The 19,725-nt window shown below is 44.8% G+C and overlaps 1 protein-coding gene across 4 annotated transcripts in view; it reads right to left on the bottom strand.

Moving 5' to 3' along the window:
• The window catches only part of POLR3B (RNA polymerase III subunit B), a 125,023-nt gene that overhangs the window by 13,600 nt on the left and 91,698 nt on the right, over positions 1-19,725 (bottom strand). For all 4 annotated transcript variants that reach the window (XM_089307582.1, XM_002711427.6, XM_008257116.5 and 1 more), the window contains 2 exons: positions 928-1,031; positions 213-379 (listed from right to left, as the gene is read on the bottom strand). In XM_089307582.1, the coding sequence (XP_089163708.1) occupies positions 213-379; positions 928-1,031 (271 nt within the window). The remainder of the gene's footprint in view (positions 1-212; positions 380-927; positions 1,032-19,725) is intronic.

Genomic DNA, 19,725 nt, shown 5'->3' with positions numbered 1-19,725 from the left:
CTGCCATCAAATGCTTGCTCCCTGAGAGACTATAAAAAGTGCTCCATATTTTTAACAGAAACAGGTCCGACCAGTTACCCTTGCAGGGTCTATCTGTAATGCCAAAACCAATTCTGTGCTGCTGCTGTGTAGTATGACTTGTGCTTAAGGTCTCTGACCTCTGTCCTAACGAACCCATTCTTCCCCTTTGGGTGACCCAACAGCCTACTCACCCTGTGATGCCGGAGGTGACATAGTCCTTCCCCAAGTAGTTGTAACCATGGCGAACGAGGTCTTCACACACATCCTTCACTTTGCTCCCTCCAAATGCAGTGCCGTAGTGGAACCTGCCGTCCAACACGCCAGCCTTGCCGGCCAGCAGCTCAATCAGCTTTCCCACCTGTGGGAAGGGAGCAGCTCCAGTGAGTACCTCCCCGTGGCACAGGGATTCTCTCTGCCTATTTCTCTCTGGCTCAGATCCTCAAACGGACATGAGACGACTGCTATTACAATAGTGATAAATCAATAGCAGCCAAATTTCTGGCTTTCTTGCCGTGTGGCAGACTCTTTGAAAAAGCCTCACACGTGTGAATAAATTTTACGCCTCTCAAGTCTGCCATGAGATAGGTACTGTTATCCCCTCAGTTTACAGAAGAGGAGACTCAGGTACAGGGAGGTTCAGTGACTTGTCCAAGGCCATTCCGCTGGTCAGAAAGGGGAACCCTGAGTATGGAAGGATGCACCTAGGTTCACCACAAGGTTAAGTTCAGCAGAGAGGTGTGGCCCGGAGTGGTCAGGGGCTGGGGACCTGTTTATCCAGCAGGGGATCAAAGGGCTCTTTCTAAAATCCAGCCTCAGGGGCCCATCACCCGCACTCACTCTAACTCCACTACCTGCCTGCTTTCTTCCTTCAAAGTGGCACCCCCGAGAAACCCAAAGGTAACTGACCGTCATTCTCGATGGGAAGCCGTGTGGGTTCATTATGATGTCCGGACAGATGCCAGAATCACAAAACGGCATGTCCTCCTGGGGGACGATCAAGCCGCAAACACCTGGGGGACAGAAGATTTCATGCCACGTAAAGCGAATCGGCAGAAAGGAGGACTACAGTACTTAATTGGCATCTCCCTGCTGCTATCTCTGTTTCCACTGCTCGGAAACCTTCCCCACGGTCTCTATCACGAGCAACAAAGGCAATTTCCAACACTCCTGCTAGACAAACGGTACAGAAATGAGTCTCCTTGCGGAAAAGGCGCTGCAGCCTGCGGCCTGCCCCATTGGCCTGACACACAATGATGCCGCCAGGCTGCCTGCCCACCCTTCCAGGCCGTGGAGACAGAGGGGCAGTGGCTTCGCTGAGCCCTGGGCCTGTCAGCGGCCCTGAGGCGTACGGTCTGGCAGCGATTTTGCTGCTCACTGGCGAGTTTCTGATCTGCTAGGTTCTGCACCCAAGTCCCAGGAACGCAAGTTCTCTGACCAGCAAACACAGACTGAACAAGGGAGTGCGTTTAAAACACAGACTTAAAAAGCTGCGACAAGAAGTCCTCGTGTGTGGCTGATGTGCTAATAGGTCTACCGCTTGGCTACAGACTGCTGGTTGCCTGGCTGATTCTTGCCAGGGCTGCCTTGGCTAAGCCTAAACTGCCAGCAGGAATTTTAATTCCTATAGCTTATAGCACATTAGAAAAGCGATCTTTGATTGAACTTGTAAAGTTGAACAAGAAAATTAAATGCCAAATCATCCTTGGAGAAAAAGGCTAGACTCAGAAGTGGAATTCTAAGAATGAAAACAGAACAAAATAGAAAACCTACTAACTCTGTGTTACCCTACTGGTATTCTCCTAAATTAACTGTCCTTTATTATGTCCTTAATATTATTCTAACCTGTAAGGGACTTTTGTGGCTAAATAGTTCTTAATTCCTCTGATTTCTCTTTCTTGGGAGGAGAAACAGGGGTAGAATTTAGAGTGTTAACCACCTCTACACAATCCAGAAGTTGAAAACAAGTGTACAGTGGCACTGCACTAAGAACATGCTTTTATACTGGAAAAAGACAAAATTACTTTCCTTGAGCTTAAAAGTTGCCAACCATCTGCACCTATTGAAAAGACACTGCTGTTGATTTTTTTCATTCTATTCAAACTACTTTAAAATAAAATTTTAGTGATTTGTTATCATCACCAGGAGGTGAAGCCTGTAAGCAAAGGAGTCTGTGTCTCTTTGACTATTAATATTCTGACTTCTGGTGGTGGCCAACAAAACGGTGACTTGGCTTGTAGAGCTGAATTCTAGGGCCGGGGGCTTTTTGGCTGAAATAGTATTGTTTATTATAAAGAATCTATGCTTTCTTACACCAAGAACAGAGACACCCATTCCGTTCACTTGATTTCAACTCCAGCCATGATGTGTTAGAATTTAAATCAAGCAGAGCGTGTGTCCTCCAAAAATCCATCTTACCCACACTGGAATTATCTGACAAAACCCCAGGGCTACTGGGAAATCTGCCTTGAAAGAGATCAAACTGTAAATCTAAGTGCACAGACAACAACATTGTTTAGTAGTGAACAAAATGTTAAAAACGGCAATTCCGAAGAGGGGCCAGAGTCCCAGGCTGTCTGGATGAGAAGGTGGAGGGCTTAGCTACACCCCTTAAAAACAAAACCCAAGACAGCTCTGGGCACCCCTGAAGCAGCAGTTCACAGGGGGATGCCGGCGTCTGCTCAGGAGGAAGCTGCCCCTTGGCTCCCAAGAGAAGGTGGGAGTGAGGGACAAGAGGTACAAAAACTGAGCGAGTGGGAAGGAGGCCTTTCTACGGGGGGAGGGGAAGGAGAGACTCAGAGTTTGTGTGTTTTCAGTTCCTGCATTTAATCAAGCGAACTCAACTTCATCATGCTGCTAAAATGAAAGAAATGCTCGTTCCCCTGAAATCTGAATCTCTAATAACTCACTAGAAATCTGATTAATATTTAGAACGCACAGCTTCCTTTTGGGGAAGTTGTTCTCTTATCAGCTCCTTTCTGATAGTTCCTTTAAAAAATACATGCTAGCAGCTTTCGGATTTTTTTTCTCCCTTCCATTACAGGACCTGCTGGGTTCGTCTCCGAACCAAGGGCACCTGTAAGCCAAAAATTAAATCTTAGCTAACTTAAAATTACTTTAGGCTCTGAAAACCCTTTTATATGCCAAGATGGTTCCCATAGCAGACAGCCCTGTGTTGTTTGTTTTGTGTGAAAGTGAATGATAAAAGATCCATGAAATCGACACAGAAAGCCAGAACAGCAGAAAGAACCGAGGGCTCTCCATCACCGCGGCTTCTACCCTCTGCTGACTCGCGGGACAATGGGAGCTACACATCCAACTGCAGATCTAACACAGCTGTGCATTTCATTAGATGAAGAGCACTAGTGACACAAGTAAATAATTAACTTATTCTGCTCCGCTGACTGTGCTTATGAGACCAGTCATAGCTGACAGATTTTAATACAAGTTAACACAAAGGGACCGTAATGAGCTTAGAAGTTAAAACAAAATATTTAGACAGAATTTGATGATCTCGAATCTCAAATTAGACAGATGATTTTTAAAATCACTGAATTCATTAGGGTAAAAAGTGAGTTCTCAATCTTAGAACCAGACTTTTTTTTAATGGTATTGCTCTGCTTTCAAAATTATTTAAATTCTAAATCAAAGTAGGGAGATTTCTTATTTTCAAAGGGAAAAGTCCGACTGTTTTCCTCCAGGGACAGGGGCATAAAATCCATTCCAATATTTAGTGCTCTTAAAAGTTAGGGTCACTTTCCTTTAATGCTGGTTAAAAAATGTAAATGATATGCAGGCCGCTTCAGTGTGTTAACACTCCCCTGGATCCCTGAAAAGAGGACGGACTACAAATAAACCATATCTAATGGAAGCTGTTGTCAGACAATTACCGATTCATACCCTAAATGCTTACACAGCATTTCAGATTTTAAAATAAAATTTCATCCCCTGGCTCATGCTGGTGGCTCAACCTCATTGTTTACAGCACAGCCTCCTGGCGGTAAAATGCAAACACACCAATTTAACAAGCCCAGGAACACTTCACAGCCCCTCTAGGGCCAGGCCAGCTGGGAATTAGACCACAGACTACACTCTGCAACTTTGCACAAAAATATATGATAGGGAAACAGTGAATCACAGGGAGCAAGAGGACTGTGGCTACCTAGTCAACAAAATGTGATTCTATCCCCATCGATCTTAATTCCAAGTTGTAAAGGGAGACAGTTTAGGGATCCAAACAAGTCACAAGTGTGAGAGCCCAATCTGCTCAGCAGAGGCATATCTGGAACACCCGGCCACAGAGCTGTGTCACAGCCCAGAGACTGCAAGCTTCCACATCAATTTTCTATTGCTAGTTCCACAGCTTCACAGAACATAGAAATCACTGAAGAAGAGATTAACCCTGCTAAAAGTCCAGTTAATCTTACAGTTCATTTGATTTTCTTATAAAGTACCTGAAACTATTAACAGCAACTGACTTATTCCCAAGTCATTTTTCACTTTGCAAAAATAGTGTTGGGGTGAGCATTTGGCCTAGCAGTTGTATAGTCCACAGCTCATATGGCAGTGTCTTGGAGCCCTGGTTCCACTGTGGATTCCAGTTTCCTGCTAATAAGCACCCTGGGAGGCAGCAGGTAATGGTTCAAGTACTTGGGTTCCTGCCTCTCATGTGGAAGACCTGGATTGAGTTCCCAGCTGTGAGAACTTGGGGGGGGGGGGGTCAGTGCATGAGAGCTACATCTGTCTCTCTCCCTCAAAAAAATTACTAGTTTTATTGTCTTGAATCTGTGTAATGGAATGTCTTCATTCAAACAAGCTGGATTTCTATTTTCTTGGTAGTCACTGCTAAGTACATGCTGTGTGACAAGTGCAGTAAGAGGTAGGGACAGAAAGAAATGCGGGGCCCTAACTCCAGAGAGGCAGAGGCAAAGCCTGTGCAGAGTCATAGGGGGGAATGATGACAAGGAGAACCTTTATACAATTCGGCTTGCCACAGCCTAATGCTGGGACGATGCCCGGCTCACCAGGCAGGACAATCTAGCCACCCACCTGTACTTTCTGCAGGCAGGGAACCGTCAGACAAGGTACTGAATGAATAGGGAATGACACTGTGACTTCTCTCAGCCACAGTGCCACAACGCGGCTGTCGAGGCGAGAACACTCTAGCACCAGTGCCCAACATTCATGAGGTACATCAGTGCAGGCCAAACGCCATCTGGGAAGAGTTCTCACCACCCTGCCCTCAGACCTCAGGAGTGCAGGATACCAAGGCATCAGGTGGCTGTAAGGTCAACTTAGCCTTAGGGTGTGGATGGAGCACCACTCTGTGGGCGAGCCTTAGTCATCCAATCTTTGTAATGGGAATAATTAGCACTGGCCTCACGGGGTAGTTGTGTTAGAAGAACAGATAAGCTAATGTCTGAGAGGTACTTTAAGGTCCTTAGAGAAAGACTGCATCTAAATACAAGGAATCATTATTATATAAGAAACCTAATTACTCCCAGCAGGAAGCAACAAGCTAAGTGAAGGAGCCCAACTTAATGTCACACTCAGGTCGGCTGAAGCTCACTCCTTCGCAGGTTGTTCAGGTCATTTGCCATCACTGCAGAACTTCACAGGGCCTGGGGCTGCCGACTGCTAGTGGGAAAGAGTTTACTGCTGATGAACATGGCGGTAAATGGGGCCAAAGCAGCAGCAGGAATGCTTTCAAGTTTGTTCCTATTAAGTAAGAAATGTTTTGTTTTGAATAAACTCATCTCCATGAGCCTTTACACATTCACAAATGTAAATCTCTAAATCAAAACACGAAGGCCAACACAGGTGGTTGCTCTTTCTTCCCTTCCTCCTTTCCAGTTATCGAATTAACCTCCTTTTCTTTTTCACACCACTACCTTAAATAATCCCACGGGGCAGGCGAGAGCAGACAAAAACTGTTGAATCATACGAGCTTTGTTCTCTTGTTGAATCATTTCCAGACCTATCACATCACTTGCCACATCCCGGCTGACATAATTTTAATTCAGCTCTTCCTTACATGTTAACAGATAAATAATGCATAAGAAAACTTGATTAGCTTTCTTATTAAAACATCACTCTAAATGAGAGGAGGCGCTAGAAGACAATACAGTTTTTACACGGCTTTCCCAGGAGCTGTTGAATGGTTTGATGTGATAAATCTGCATAGTCCGAAGCCCACAAAGGGCTGATTAATTGAAACCCTTACAATGCTTCTGGAAGCAGCTATTGTAAAACAATAACCATAGGAACTTTACAAAATACACACGGCTGAATGTGTCAAGAGCTTAATAAAATGTGTTGAGGCTACACTATTTGGAAACAGAATTGGAGATTTTTATTCTGGGCCATAAAACACTAAATACCCTAATTTCAAAGCTTTAGTTGGATATTTACTGAAAGGTCAGAGGGGTTACAGGCTAGCTACTGAAGACCAAAATTTGTTTGGAAAAAGTAAATTACATAAAATCTTCTTACAATAAGGGGTCTATGTGGACGGAATAATCCTGATTTCCAACATGAAAGTAAGAGTTGATGAAATTTCTCTTTGGACCCAACTCTGAGGGGAGCTTTGGCATCATGCACCTTATCTTGGGGCTCATGCTGTCAGCTCCATCGGCCCCGGATCCCCTCCCACTTAGAAACTCCCATTCAAGCAGGATCAAGCAAAGTAGGGAGCCAAAGATATCCAGACTGTTTGAAGCTTCAGAGGATTTCAGACAGTCTCAAGTGCTACAAGGGTACAAGGTGTTATTATTATTACACTAAATCAGGGCCCTTTCACTCTATTTTAGAAAACATAATATTTAGCAAAAAGAAATAACCAACGAAGGTCTGGCAAAACCAGTTTGTAACCAAGCCCCATTTAACAAATACACTTTCTTCTCAGTTTTGCTACATGTGACTTCACATTTTCTTAGTTTTCACAGTGCTTCCTGCCTACTGTGTAAGGATTCTTTGACGTGCTGGGAAACTACACTAAGTTTTCTTTTATTCTAAGAAACAGTCAATCAAACTGTTCCTAAATTAATTTGGCAGGTCAGTAAATAATTTTTATTATTGAAAAATGAAGGCAAATGACCTTATAATGCAACTTATTTTGAACAACAGAAGGGCAAAGATGGAACTTTGTAACAACTTTATGCATAATTCTTCTCAACCAAAGATAGATATGCTAAAGCCTTACATGGAAAACTCTATTTTTGGGAGGCTGGATTTTATTGTAAAACAAAAGGTGACTTTGCTCCCTTTAACCTAGCTGTCTGGTCCTTTATGGTCTGGTGGGGGCAGGGGTGTCAGCGAGCGTATGCCATTGTCTCAGACTCCCCGTTATTAAAGAGCTCCTGTTTGCCAGGACAAACACTCCAGCTCCAGCGCAGTCCCCCTCTGCTTAGGAAGCCTGCCTGGTGCTGCTGCCCGATGCTGTGATCTGCAGGACCTTTGTTGGAGGTGCTAATCCTTTTTCACATGAGAGACTGAGAAATGTTCTTTCAGGGAAGTGATATATTGCTTTTTTTTCCCCTTCTCCACATCAAAGGAGCCCACTTTTTCCTCCCTCATTGTGAATGGCAGCAAAAGTCAGAGGAAATCTGGAAATATAATAATTTGGTTTGCCTGAATACTGAAATGCAACTTAACTTGGGAACTCCAGAGAGAGAAAATGTTTGTTAGAGAATTAAAGAGAAAGAGAGAGAGAAAGCAGGAGATCTTCTAATAAATGCTCAGAGGAAAGAAGGCACAAGAAAAAATATTTGCCCCTTGACTTTCCTCCAGGTAGAATTCATATCAAAATTAAAGACACTTACACAAGTTACTTCAATTTTAATAGAAAGTCTAGTTTCAGACATTATTCCAATCAGCATTATATGTGAATCTCTCTCTATGTTTAACTCTGTCTATACGGCTGATCATGAAAGACCATGAAGGACCCATGTTCTGTTCTACTTCCCCTTCAGAACATCACTGTGCATCGACTGTGTAGGTCCTGCGTTTGCTCTTAAGTACTCGGAGAATCTGGAACAGTGGGGAAAGGAGATGAGGACCTCAGGGTTTACATACTTCTCCCCAACTGAATTTAAAAACAAAACTTTCCTTCTTTTGTAAACACATACAGCAAGTTCACAAATTTGGCCTATAGAAGGTCATTACTGAAACACCTGCCTCCCCCTGGCCAGTGCCCTGCACACCGCTGACGGATGAACTCTCCAGGGATTCTCAGCAGCAAAGGCGCAGCCCCTGGGGGAGCCAGTACACTGCACGCCCACTGAAGAGATACCTGAGTGACCTCACAAAAACCCAGCCTAAGGTTACCTGAATGTCTTATGGGAAGAAGGAGCTGAAATCCCTTCATGGAAAAAGTGCTCAGCAAGAAAATCCTGCCTGCATCTGGGCCGGAGGGCTTCCTGTTCATTGTGACGCTTTCTTTTGTTTTTCATAAACACTTTCTCTCCTCATCACTAGGCTCTCTGCTTAGTCTTCCTCCATTTGGGAGGTTATGAAAGGTGATGGGTCTGCCACATCTTTAACAACTACTGAAAAGATATTTGCATTTCTACAGTGGGCCTCCTCTGGCCAATCACACTCAATACTGCTTATCATACAGCACTGATGCTGATCCCTGCCTACTGGGAACCAGTGCTTCTGGCGGTGGTCAACCCACTCTGTCCTCCCTTCTGCGTGAGCTTGTTCATCATATACAGCAAGTAACATCCTGCCGACCAGCCTCCTCTCCACATGTTTCATTTAGCCCTTAAGTATCCTACAACCTTGGAGGTGATAAGGCTCAAGTGGGACAGATACTCATGTTCCATGGAACCAGATTCTCAAGGCTGCTAATTGTTAGAGAGGAAATGTTAAGAGGCATTAGGCAGAGACAGACAACCTACATATTATGCATGTATAAAAAGAATCCCCCGGGAATGAGCAGTTAGCCTAGTGGTTAAAACTCCAGAGTCCCACATCAAAAAGAATCCCCAATGACAGCTTTCTCAAAGTAACCAGTTCATCCACATCACACTTGCCAATATCCAACTCTCCCAGGCCTGACCCTGCTCCTCTCTGGGTCCCCCACTATGGCTTGGGTTAGTGAGTGACTCCTGCCAGACACCTGCCAGCTGTGCAGGCTATACAGAGAGGTTCAAATTCTCTCTTCAAGTACGCCCCCCTTTTGTGCTTTAACCCACACACCTTGCCAGATGAATTGGGAGAGGGGCCAAAGATGAGAGCTCAAAATGCACATCCCTTTGTATCTGTTCAAATTCTTGATAGATTTTGAATTTTAACCAAGGCTACTAAAGGCTGATCAAAGGACCAACTAAAGAAGGCAGCAGCAATTTGACAATGAGTTGATTTTAGAAAGAAAGGGATACTGGAAAATGCAGCTCCATTTGAGGAAGATGTCTTCATCTGGGAGTCTGGCAGGTGTTTCTGGAATAAGGTGCACAGGGTGGGATTTATTCTCATTAGTGGCAGAAGAAAAGCAACTTACGCAGGAAGAATGAGAATTCTGACAAGATGCTCATCTTAAATAGGAGGCACAGAGAAGAATATTAAGAGCTATTAGGATTTTGTCTCAGGAAAAGGCTGTCTTTTCCAAGGGGAAATCCTTGAAGTTGCAGCCATCTCAAGGGCAGTGCGGTAATGGGATACCTGAAGGCAGAAGAGTCTCTCCACATTCCCACTGCTGTTCTCCTGGTCTGGGCCACAGAGATGAGCTCCCTGCCGCCCTCCTTGCCCTTCTCCTGGTTGAGCTCTTAGAGTTGTGAGTTAGAGCTTGTCACCCCTTAGGCTACACTTGCTATCCAGTAGTCCTATTGGTTCCCAGCATATATGCAGAATAAAGCCCAAACTCTTGTTTTTCCCACAAGGCCTGGAGGATGTGTTTCTTTTCTTTTTTTTTTTTTTTAAAGATTTATTTATTTATTCGAAAGAGTTATACAGAGAGAGGAAAGGGAGAAGGGAAGGGGAGGGGGAGGGAGGGAGAGAAAGGGGTCTTCCATCCACTGGTTCACTCCCCAGTTGGCTGTGATGGCCGGAGCTGCACTGATCTGAAGTCAGGAGCCAGGAGCTTCTTCCAGGTCTCCCACGTGGGTGCAGGGACCCAAGGACTTGGGCCATCTTCTACTGTTTTCCCAGGCCATAGTAGAGAGCTGGATTGGAAGTGGAGCAGCCGGGACTCGAACCAGCACCCCATGAGATGCTGGCATTGCAGGCAGTGGCTTTACCCGCTATGCTACAGCGCCAGCCCCAGAGGATGTGTTTCTATCCTATTTCTCTGACCACTTCTTATATCATGCTGCTCTTCAAGCATATAACTTACCAGACCTGCCTTTTTATTTTTTCTTAAAATTTTATGTATCTGACAGAGTCAGGGAAAGAGATATAGAGATAGGTAGGAAAGTAGGTACGTAGCGAGGCAGGCAGGTAGACAGACAGATAATAGATATGTGGAATTCCTATCTACTGGTTCAGATCCCAAATGCTGGCAATGGGCTCAGGCTAGGGACCAAACCTGGGATTCAGGAACCCAGCTACTTGAGCCCCAGCTGCTGCCTCCCAGGGTGTGCTCTAGCAGGAGGCTGAGTAAGGAGTAGAGCCGACACTTGAATCCAAGCACTGCAATGTGAAATGTGGTCATCTCAAACAGCAGCTTAAACCTCAGGCCAAATGCCAGCCCCACTTGGCCCCAGCTGCCTTTTCTGTTCCTTGAACGCAGTCTGTGAACTCATGCTTTTGTCTGAACAGTTCTTTCTCCCCACCTAGAACTTTCTTCTTCCAGACTTCTGCTGGCTCCTTGTCCTCCTTCAGGTCTCAGCTCTGCGGTGCCTTCTTCAGGAGGCTGCTCCCGCGAACATCACTCTCCGACCCCCAACCACTCTCCCATCCTCTGCACACCCAGCACTTCTCACTATCCTTAACTAGCCTGTCCTAGCTTTGTTTGTTTCTTTTCTGTCTCTTCCCCCAAGAGAAGATAAACTCTGACACAGCAGAGATCTTGCTGTCTTCTAGGATCTAGAACAGTGCCTGGTACACGTGAACATGCAAGCAATAGATGAATCATGCAATAGCGTATGCACTTCAGAACCTGAGTCCCCATTGACTAAGCTCTGTGAGATACATGCTGCTGTGTGACTGTGCCACTGTTTGCCAGGCTTCCAGCCACAACCGCTGTGGCACCTTTTCTCTTAGAGTCAGTCAACAAGCCCCATCGGTTTGCTCCTCTCTGCAATCCTCCATTTTTCTTCCACAGTTTCATCAAAGCCTCCAGTTCTAAACCCCACCTAGTCTCTGAGCCTCCCCTAACTGCTGGGCATGCAGGAGCAGTTACAGGGCAGACCAGAGTGGCTCCCTTCACCACTGCTGCCCATGCACCCGGGCTGAGCTCTCTGCTTCACTTCACCATTTACACCACTGGTCACAACCCTCCCAAACACTCTCTTTCAAAGACCAACCCATAAAGGGACAAAGTAGCTCCTCCATTTAGCTTTATGTCTCTCTGCTGTACTTTATCTCAACCTGAAGGCTTTCTGTACATGCTAAACAGAGGGTAGCCACGAAGAAGAGAGGAATGTGTCTGCGAAGAGAGGGGAATGTGTCTGTTCAGCATGGACCATGTGAAAGGGTGGGACTGACAGGCGCAGACTACAGCAAAGCACACTTCAGATGAGATGGCCATTAGAACGGTGAGGCTACAGGACAGGTTGCTCAGAAAATAGTGAGGGCCTCCCTTCACAGGCCACACACAACACCGAAAACCCTCTCCCAAAGATAGTCTAACAGGAGCTCTTATTCTTTTTTTTTTTTTTTTTTTTTTTTTTACAGGCAGAGTGGGCAGTGAGAGATAGAGACAGAGAGAAAGGTCTTCCTTTGCCGTTGGTTCACCCTCCAATGGCTGCCACAGCCGCACCGCGCTGATCCGATGGCAGGAGCCAGGTACTTATCCTGGTCTCCCATGGCGTGCAGGGCCCAAGGACTTGGGCCATCCTCCACTGCACTCCCTGGCCACAGCAGAGAGCTGGCCTGGAAGAGGGGCAACCAGAACAGAATCCGGCGCCCCAACCGGGACTAGAACCCGGTGTGCCCGCGCCACTAGGTGGAGGATTAGCCTAGTGAGCCACAGCGCCGGCCTAGGAGCTCTTATTCTTATACTGGTAGGGTGGATTTATATGAGACTTCTAAAGGCCTTTTAATCACTAAGATTCCATTCCTAGCTATAATAAACTCTAAACTTCTCTATCATCAGTGTTTTTTTCCATGTAATTTAGTATTTAACTATGTAATCCTTTTGTATCCACACCTTGACCTCAGGTGAACAATGAATTACCCATGGAGTTAGCCAAGGGGTGAATTTCCTTTTTATCCCCTGAAGAGCCCCAGCTCTTAAATACTACCTGACAGATTTCCCCAGGGACTGTGAAGACAGTCTCACTTGTGCCCAGCATCATGGGTATTTTTCAGTCTTTTATGATTTTATTTATAAATGGAAAATAACTTCAAAAAAACAGACTTGTGCCATTGTCATGCCTCTGACTTCAGACAGATGACATTCAAGGAGAAGATTAAAGAGGCCAACTTTAGGTTAACAACTCTAAAAGAAGAGAAGCTATCCTCAGATAATTAAGAGTTGAAAGTGTGATAAGTACTCTACCAATGACTGCTATTAACATTCAAGTATAGTGGCCGGGTACTGTGGCAGAGCAGGTAAAGCCACTGCCTGCAGTGCCAGCATCCCATATGGGCGCTGGTTCTAGTCCTGGCTGCTCCTCTTCCTACCCAGCCTCTGCTATGGCCTGGGAAAGCAGTAGAAGATGGCCCAAGTTATTGGGCTCCTGCAGCCGCCTGGGAGACCTGGAAGAAGCTCCTGGTTCCTGGCTTTGGATCAGCTCAGCTCTGGCCGTTGCGGCTAAATGGGGAGTGAACCAGCGGATGGCAGCCCTCTCTCTGTGTGTAACTCTTTCAAAGCAATCTTGTACAACAAAAACAAAGCCGGAGGCATCACAATACCAGATTTCAGGACATACTACAGGGCAATTGTTATCAAAACAGCATGGTACTGGTTCAGAAACAGATAGATAGACCAATGGAACAGAACAGAAACACCAGAAATCAATCCAAACATCTACAGCCAACTTATATTTGATCAAGGATCCAAAACCAATCCCTGGAGCAAGGACAGTCTATTCAATAAATGGTGCTGGGAAAATTGGATTTCCACGTGCAGAATCATGAAGCAAGACCCCTACCTTTCACCTTACACAAAAATTCACTCAACATGGATTAAAGACTTAAATCTACGACCTGACACCATCAAATTATTAGAGAACATTGGAGAAACCCTGCAAGATATAGGTACCAGCAGACTTCTTGGAAAAGACCCCGGAAGCACAGGCAGTCAAAGCCAAAATTAACATTTGGGATTGCATCAAATTGAGAAGTTTCTGTACTTCAAAAGAAACAGTCAGGACAGTGAAGAGGCAACTGACAGAATGGGAAAAAATATTTGCAAACTATGCAACTGATAAAGGGTTGATAACCAGAATCTACAAAGAAATCAAGAAACTCCACAACATCAAAACAAACAACCCACGTAAGAGATGGGCCAAGAACCTCAATAGACATTTTTCAAAAGAGGAAATCCAAATGGCCAACAGACACATGAAAAAATGTTCAAGATCACTAGCAATCAGGGAAATGCAAATCAAAACCACAATGAGGTTTCACCTTACCAGGTTAGAATGGCTCACATTCAGAAATCTACCAACAATAGATGCTGGAGAGGATGTGGGGAAAAAGGGAGACTAACCCACTCTTGGTGGGAATGCAAACTGGTTAAGCCACTATATGGAAGTCAGTCCGGAGATTCCTCAGAAACCTGAATATAACCCTACCATACAACCCAGCCATCCCACTCCTTGGAATTTACCCAAAGGAAATTAAATTGGCAAACAAAAAAGCTGTCTGCACCTCAATGTTTATTGCAGCTCAATTCACAATAGCTAAGACCTGGAACCAAACCAAATGCCCATCAACAGTAGACTGGATAAAGAAATTATGGGACATGTACTCTACAGAATACTAAACAGCAGTTTCAAATAGTTAAATAAATCTTAAAACAAAAACAAAAACATTCAGGTATAATTCTTAGGTGTGAACGTCAAACATTTTTAAGGTAGGTTTCAATCTTACAAGTGGTTAAAACAGCCAAAAAGTCTTAGAGGCAAAGATCTGGTAAGCAGACAAAAGGTTGGTGTTCTACAAATCCTTCTCAACTTTTATTACAATCATTCTGTAAACCACAGTGAACACAACTGAGTGTATCCCTAAGCATCCCTGTGTTGACTATTCCCAAATATTAGACATATGGATTTCCAGTTCAACATGAAGATGGAATGTATGTATTATCTCCACTGTTTCCTCAAACCTAACAGGGCAGTTTAAAAAGTTAGGTATTAACTTATCTATTAAAGTAGGATGAGCAAAGTAGCACTCTGAAAGCTGATATGAGAGTAAGTGACTAAACAAGAGAAAAGTTAGACCCAAGCGCCTGCAGAAAGGTGTGGAGAAGAGAGCTGACTTAGCCTTATTCCAACTTCTGGGAGGCTCAGAAAACAGACTCCATGTACTGTGAGGAACAGGGCAAGGTGTCGGGCTGAAAGCAGGAAGACTGACTCAAGGCCACCCAACTCGGCTGCCAGGTCGAGGGCCTCTACTTCAAATGTGCCCACGCCCAGACCCCTTCTCATCACCCTCCTGTTGTCACGCTCTCCCAGCCCCTCCAGCTCTCACCTGGGTTACTGCAATAGCTGTTTAGCCACAGTCACTGCTCTCTCCCTTACCCCGAACAGTCTCTGTCCACAGAATAGCCAGGACAAGTCCCATCATCTGTGTCACCTGCTCAAACTCCTCCAGTGGCTTCCCTCCCCGGCAGAGCAAAAGCCGGAGTTCCTGCAGTGCGCTCCAAGGCTTCACCTCTGACTCCTTCCCCTCACTTGCTCCCTCCCACCGCCTCCCTGCGAGTTCTCTACCACTCAGTGAGCTCCAGCCGCAAGCCTTCCTTCCACTTCGGATGAGCTGTAAGGCTTTGCTCCTGTATTTTTCTCAGATCTTCACTCAAATGTCATCTTTTCAATAAAGCACTAGTCCCCAACCACTTAACCTAAAATTTCCAACCATTAACCACACCCCCTTTCCACTACATGCTTCCAATCCCCCTCCTCTAGCTTTTTTTTTTTTTCCCCTTCCCTTCTTAGGACTTATTTCAGCATTTACCATAACCTCTTTTGTCCATAAGAACATAAGGCCTACCAGGGCTGGACTTTTTGTCTATGTTGTTTACCCTCAGGACCTAAAACAGCACCAGACACTTAGAAGATAACCTAATAAATATTTGTAAGAGAGATGTCTACACAAGAAATCAGATAACTAACATTCTCCCCAGCCCTTACTGGAGTGAGTGAGCCACAATGGTGTGAGACCCAAGGACAGCAAGCATTGTAGGGGCTAGGGTGGGGTCCAGCCTGACACAGAGCAATTAAAGTCTCAAAGCGGAACAGTGAGCTCCCGCCCACTGCGCCCCTGCCTGGTGTCCTGATAGCAGCTGTCCCTTCAGCACTGTCCCCCTCACTTCTAGCTGCACCCTCCAGGTAGGTGTCAGAAACATGGTACTATGTGGCACAAGCAAGAAAATGGTTCACTATTTGACTGCCCTAACAATGTCCACAAGTCAGTAAGCTCTACTATCTATGGGCCAAAGGGCTTCCAAAGCTTTTACGGTTCAGGGGTGTGCTAGACATTAAATAAAGCCTCCAACACCAGCAAACCAGACACTAAAACCTATCCACCAGGGGTAAAAAACAGAATTAGGGAGAAAAGAAAATGATAAAGAAAAGTAAAAGAACACACTAAAATAAAAATAAAATTATAGAGCCATTGCTATTAAAAAAGGAAGAGAAAAAACTATATTTAAAAATTTAATTCGAAGGTAAAAAGATGACAGGTAAAAAAAATAAAAACTGGAAAATAAAGTTGATTATAGCTCCTAGAAAGAAAAACCTGAGGCCGGTGCTGTGGTGTACCAGAGAAACCCACTGTTTGTGGCGCTGGCACCCCATATGGGTATCGGTTCAGGTCCCGCTGCTCTACTGCCAATTCAACTCCCTGCTAATGTGCCTGGGGAAGCAGCAGAAGATGGCCCAACTCCTTGGGCGCCTGCATCCACTTGGGAGACCCGGAAGATGATCCTGGCTCCTGGCTTTGAAGTGGCCCAGCTGCGATCATCACAGCCATCTGGGGAGTGAACCAGCAGGTGGAGACTCTCTCTCTCTCTCTCTCTCTGTCTCTGTCTCTGTCTCCACCCTCCTCCCCTCTCTGTAACTCTGCCTTTGAATAAAAAGAAAGGGAGGGGAAAGGGAAGGAGAAAGAAAAGCCCAAGAAATAGACAATGGGGGAGAAAGAACATTGATCTAGAAGACACAACACCTCATCGGCAAGAGAACCTGAAAGAGCACACAGAAAAAAGATGACAAGGGAGTTATTAACAAAATAATGCAAAATAGTGTCCAATAATTAAAGGACCCAAACTTCAAGAATGAGAGGGTATTTGATTTCTCAGCACAAAAAATGAAATTAAGTCTATGAAATATCAGAATCTCCAGAAAATAAGGTAGCAAAATCCTCCAAGAGAAGAATGGAACAGGAAGGAGGCAAAGAGAGAAACAGGACACAAAAGATTAAGAAGCAAGATGACTTTATAACTTACAGGAGTAACATGGAGTCTAGATATCATTGTAATGCCATCAAAATCCTTAGGGCATACACAATTCAACCAAAGTGTAAACCAAGAACAGGGAGAACATGTTCAGAGATTTACTTCTCCTGTGATCCTTTCTCAGCAATTTAACAAGCAGAATAGTCTACCAAGAGAAGGGGAAGGGCAGAGGGAAAGAAAAAGAAAAGAGTTGGGACTGGAGCTGTAGCGCAGTGGGTTAATGTCTTGGCCTGAAGCGCCAGCATCTCATATGGGCAACGGTTCGAGATCCGGCTGCTCCACTTCCTGTCCAGCTCTCTGCTATGGCCCGGGCAAGCAGTACCACTCACGTGGGAGACCTGGAGGAGGCTCCTGGCTCCTGGCTTCAGATGGGCGCAGTCCTGGCTGTTGCGGCCATTTGAGGAATGAACCATCAGATGGAAGACCTCTCTCTCTGCCTCTCCTCTCCGTGTGTAATTCTAACTTTCAAATAAATAAATAAATCTTTAAAAAAATAAATTAAAAATAAAAAAGAAAAAGAAAAGAGTCCAGGAAGAGGCATAGGGTGTGCTCTGGGCTTTGTCCTAACCCCTAGTACCTCAAAATGTGACTGTATTTGGATACAGGGGCTTAAAGAAAGTAATTAAGGTTGAATAAGGCCATAGGGTGCAGCTTCATGCAATGACTGGAATCCTTAAAGAGGCACAGACACTAGGAATGCATGTGCACAGGGAGAAGGCAGCCATTTGCAGCCCAGGGAAAGAAGGAAGCCTCAGGAGAAGCCAGTCCTACTCAGCCCTTGATCTTGAACTTCCAGCCTCCAGAATGGTGAGAAAATAAATTTCTGGTAAGTGACACTGTCTGTGGTATATGTTATGGCAGCCCTGGCAAACTAATACAGAGTGCTGACCAAGCTTTTAGAAAACAGTTCCAAAGCACACAGTAAGAAAGGCTGCTTACAACCAGGGCTGGCCCAGGCTCTGCCCAGCACAGTGGTGGACTATCGGACCCACCTGCCAGCTCACCTATGGTAGAAACCACCACACGAGCAGGGAACAGCCACCAGTTTGGAGCAGGAAGAGCAGGAGCTGTATACAAAAGATCTTTTCTGGGAAAAAGAAAGACTGTAGCAGACTACTGATCACGTGAAAAATTATACTGAGAAAATGTGGACATTACAGAAGACCAGTAATAGGAATAAAGAAAAATAGACAAAAAAAAAAAAAAGAAAATTAACGTAGCATAGCAGATAAAGCTACCACCTGCAATGCCAGCATCCCATATAGGTACCAGTTCAAGTCCCAACTGTTCCACTTCTGATCCAGCTCCCTGCTAATGGCCTGGGAAAACCAGTGAAGATGGCACAAGTGTCTGGGCCCTTGTCACCCACGTGGGAGACCCAGACGGAGCTCCTGGCTTTGCCCCAGCCATCTGGGGAGTGAACCGTGATGGAAGAGCTCTCCCTCTGTAACTCTTTCAAAAAAATAAACTAACAAAGAAAATGCACCATTACTTAGTTGGCACGTGAACAACAAAATGGACTTATTACAATGCATTCTAAATAATTAGGTAATGCAGAATTGTGATGAGCCTAGGCTGGGAGTGAGGGTAAGGAGTGGGGACAAGAGGGAAATGCTGGGTCTTTCTATCCATCATAACAGGAAATCAACAGCTACAATCCAAAATGAAAGATAAAATATATCCAGGTTTGGAGATATTTAGATGTATGAAGTTCAAGAGTAGAAGAAATTGCTTCTGGGAAACAGAATTGGAGAAGCAGCAGAGACTAATGTTTTTCAGTATAGGAAAACCCTTTTTTGTGCTACCTGACCTTTTAAAATCATGTGTATTTATTATTTGATAAAGAAATGAGTCCTATGTCATTTCTTTCATTGATCTATAAAAGCTTACCCTACCTAGTCTTTGTCTGTTTTATTCCCAATCTTTTCAACAAATCTGATGCAGTCGTAAGAGAAGCGACCATTGAAGGGATCTAGGCTAATCAGAAGGTTTTTACCCTTGGATTAAAAGCCATCTGGAAAAGGAAAACTAGCAAGAAGAACTCCTCTCTACAAGTGAAAGGTCAGCAAAACCCAGGAGGGCTTCTTCCAGTTTTGCATAGAGATGCGCAAGGCAAAGCCCCAAAGACTGAATAGATCTCTCAATTCTATTGCTAGAAACCATGTCTTTCGAGGAGCATCATGCTGATCATTTTAACAATTCAGAAAAAGGCTGTGGTGCAAAAATTCCCTGGCATTTTACTTGGAGGTCTCTACTTACAGAAGCTTACTAATAAGGCATGCTTTGATTAACTGCTTTGTCTACATATACATGTACTCGCACATAATGTATAGACCAAACAAAATCAATCTATTGGGGCCAGCGCTGTGGTATAGTGGGCTGAGCCTCCCCTTGTGGCACCAGCATCCTGTATGGGCACCGGTTTGTAGCTCAGCTGTTCCACTTCTGATCCAGCTCTCTGCTACGGCCTGGGAAAGCAACAGAAGATGGTCCAAGTGGTTGGGTCCCTGCACCCACATGGGAGACCCACAAGAAACTCCTGGCTCCTGGCTTTGGATCGGCCCAGCTCTAGCTGTTGTGGCCATTTGGGGAGTGAATCAGTGATGGAAGACCTTTTTCTCTGTCTATAACTCTACCTCTCAAATAGATAAATAAAACATTTTTTTTTTTTTAAAATCAATCACTCATGACTCGAGAATCTGTTTCTTGTCACTCCCCCCATATTCAAATCGTTCATTAGTTCATTTTTAAGTATCGTTGAGTGTGCTATGAAAAAGGCTTCTCAGGCTCCTTGGAAAATAGAAGCACGTGGGCTCAGCCCTCAAGAGTGGAGGTAGGACACCGTGGATAATCTCAGAAATATCTTTCAGTCTCCAGCTCTCTACACGATACTCTCATGGAATACAGACACAGGATGTGGGCATGGA

This window comes from Oryctolagus cuniculus, chromosome 11, assembly GCF_051225735.1.
Source record: "Oryctolagus cuniculus isolate XC-2025 breed Fujian yellow rabbit chromosome 11, ASM5122573v1, whole genome shotgun sequence".
Taxonomy (NCBI): Eukaryota; Metazoa; Chordata; class Mammalia; order Lagomorpha; family Leporidae; genus Oryctolagus; species Oryctolagus cuniculus.
The sequence above is the reverse complement of the archived record's forward strand: the minus strand, read 5'-3'. Positions and strand labels throughout refer to the sequence as shown.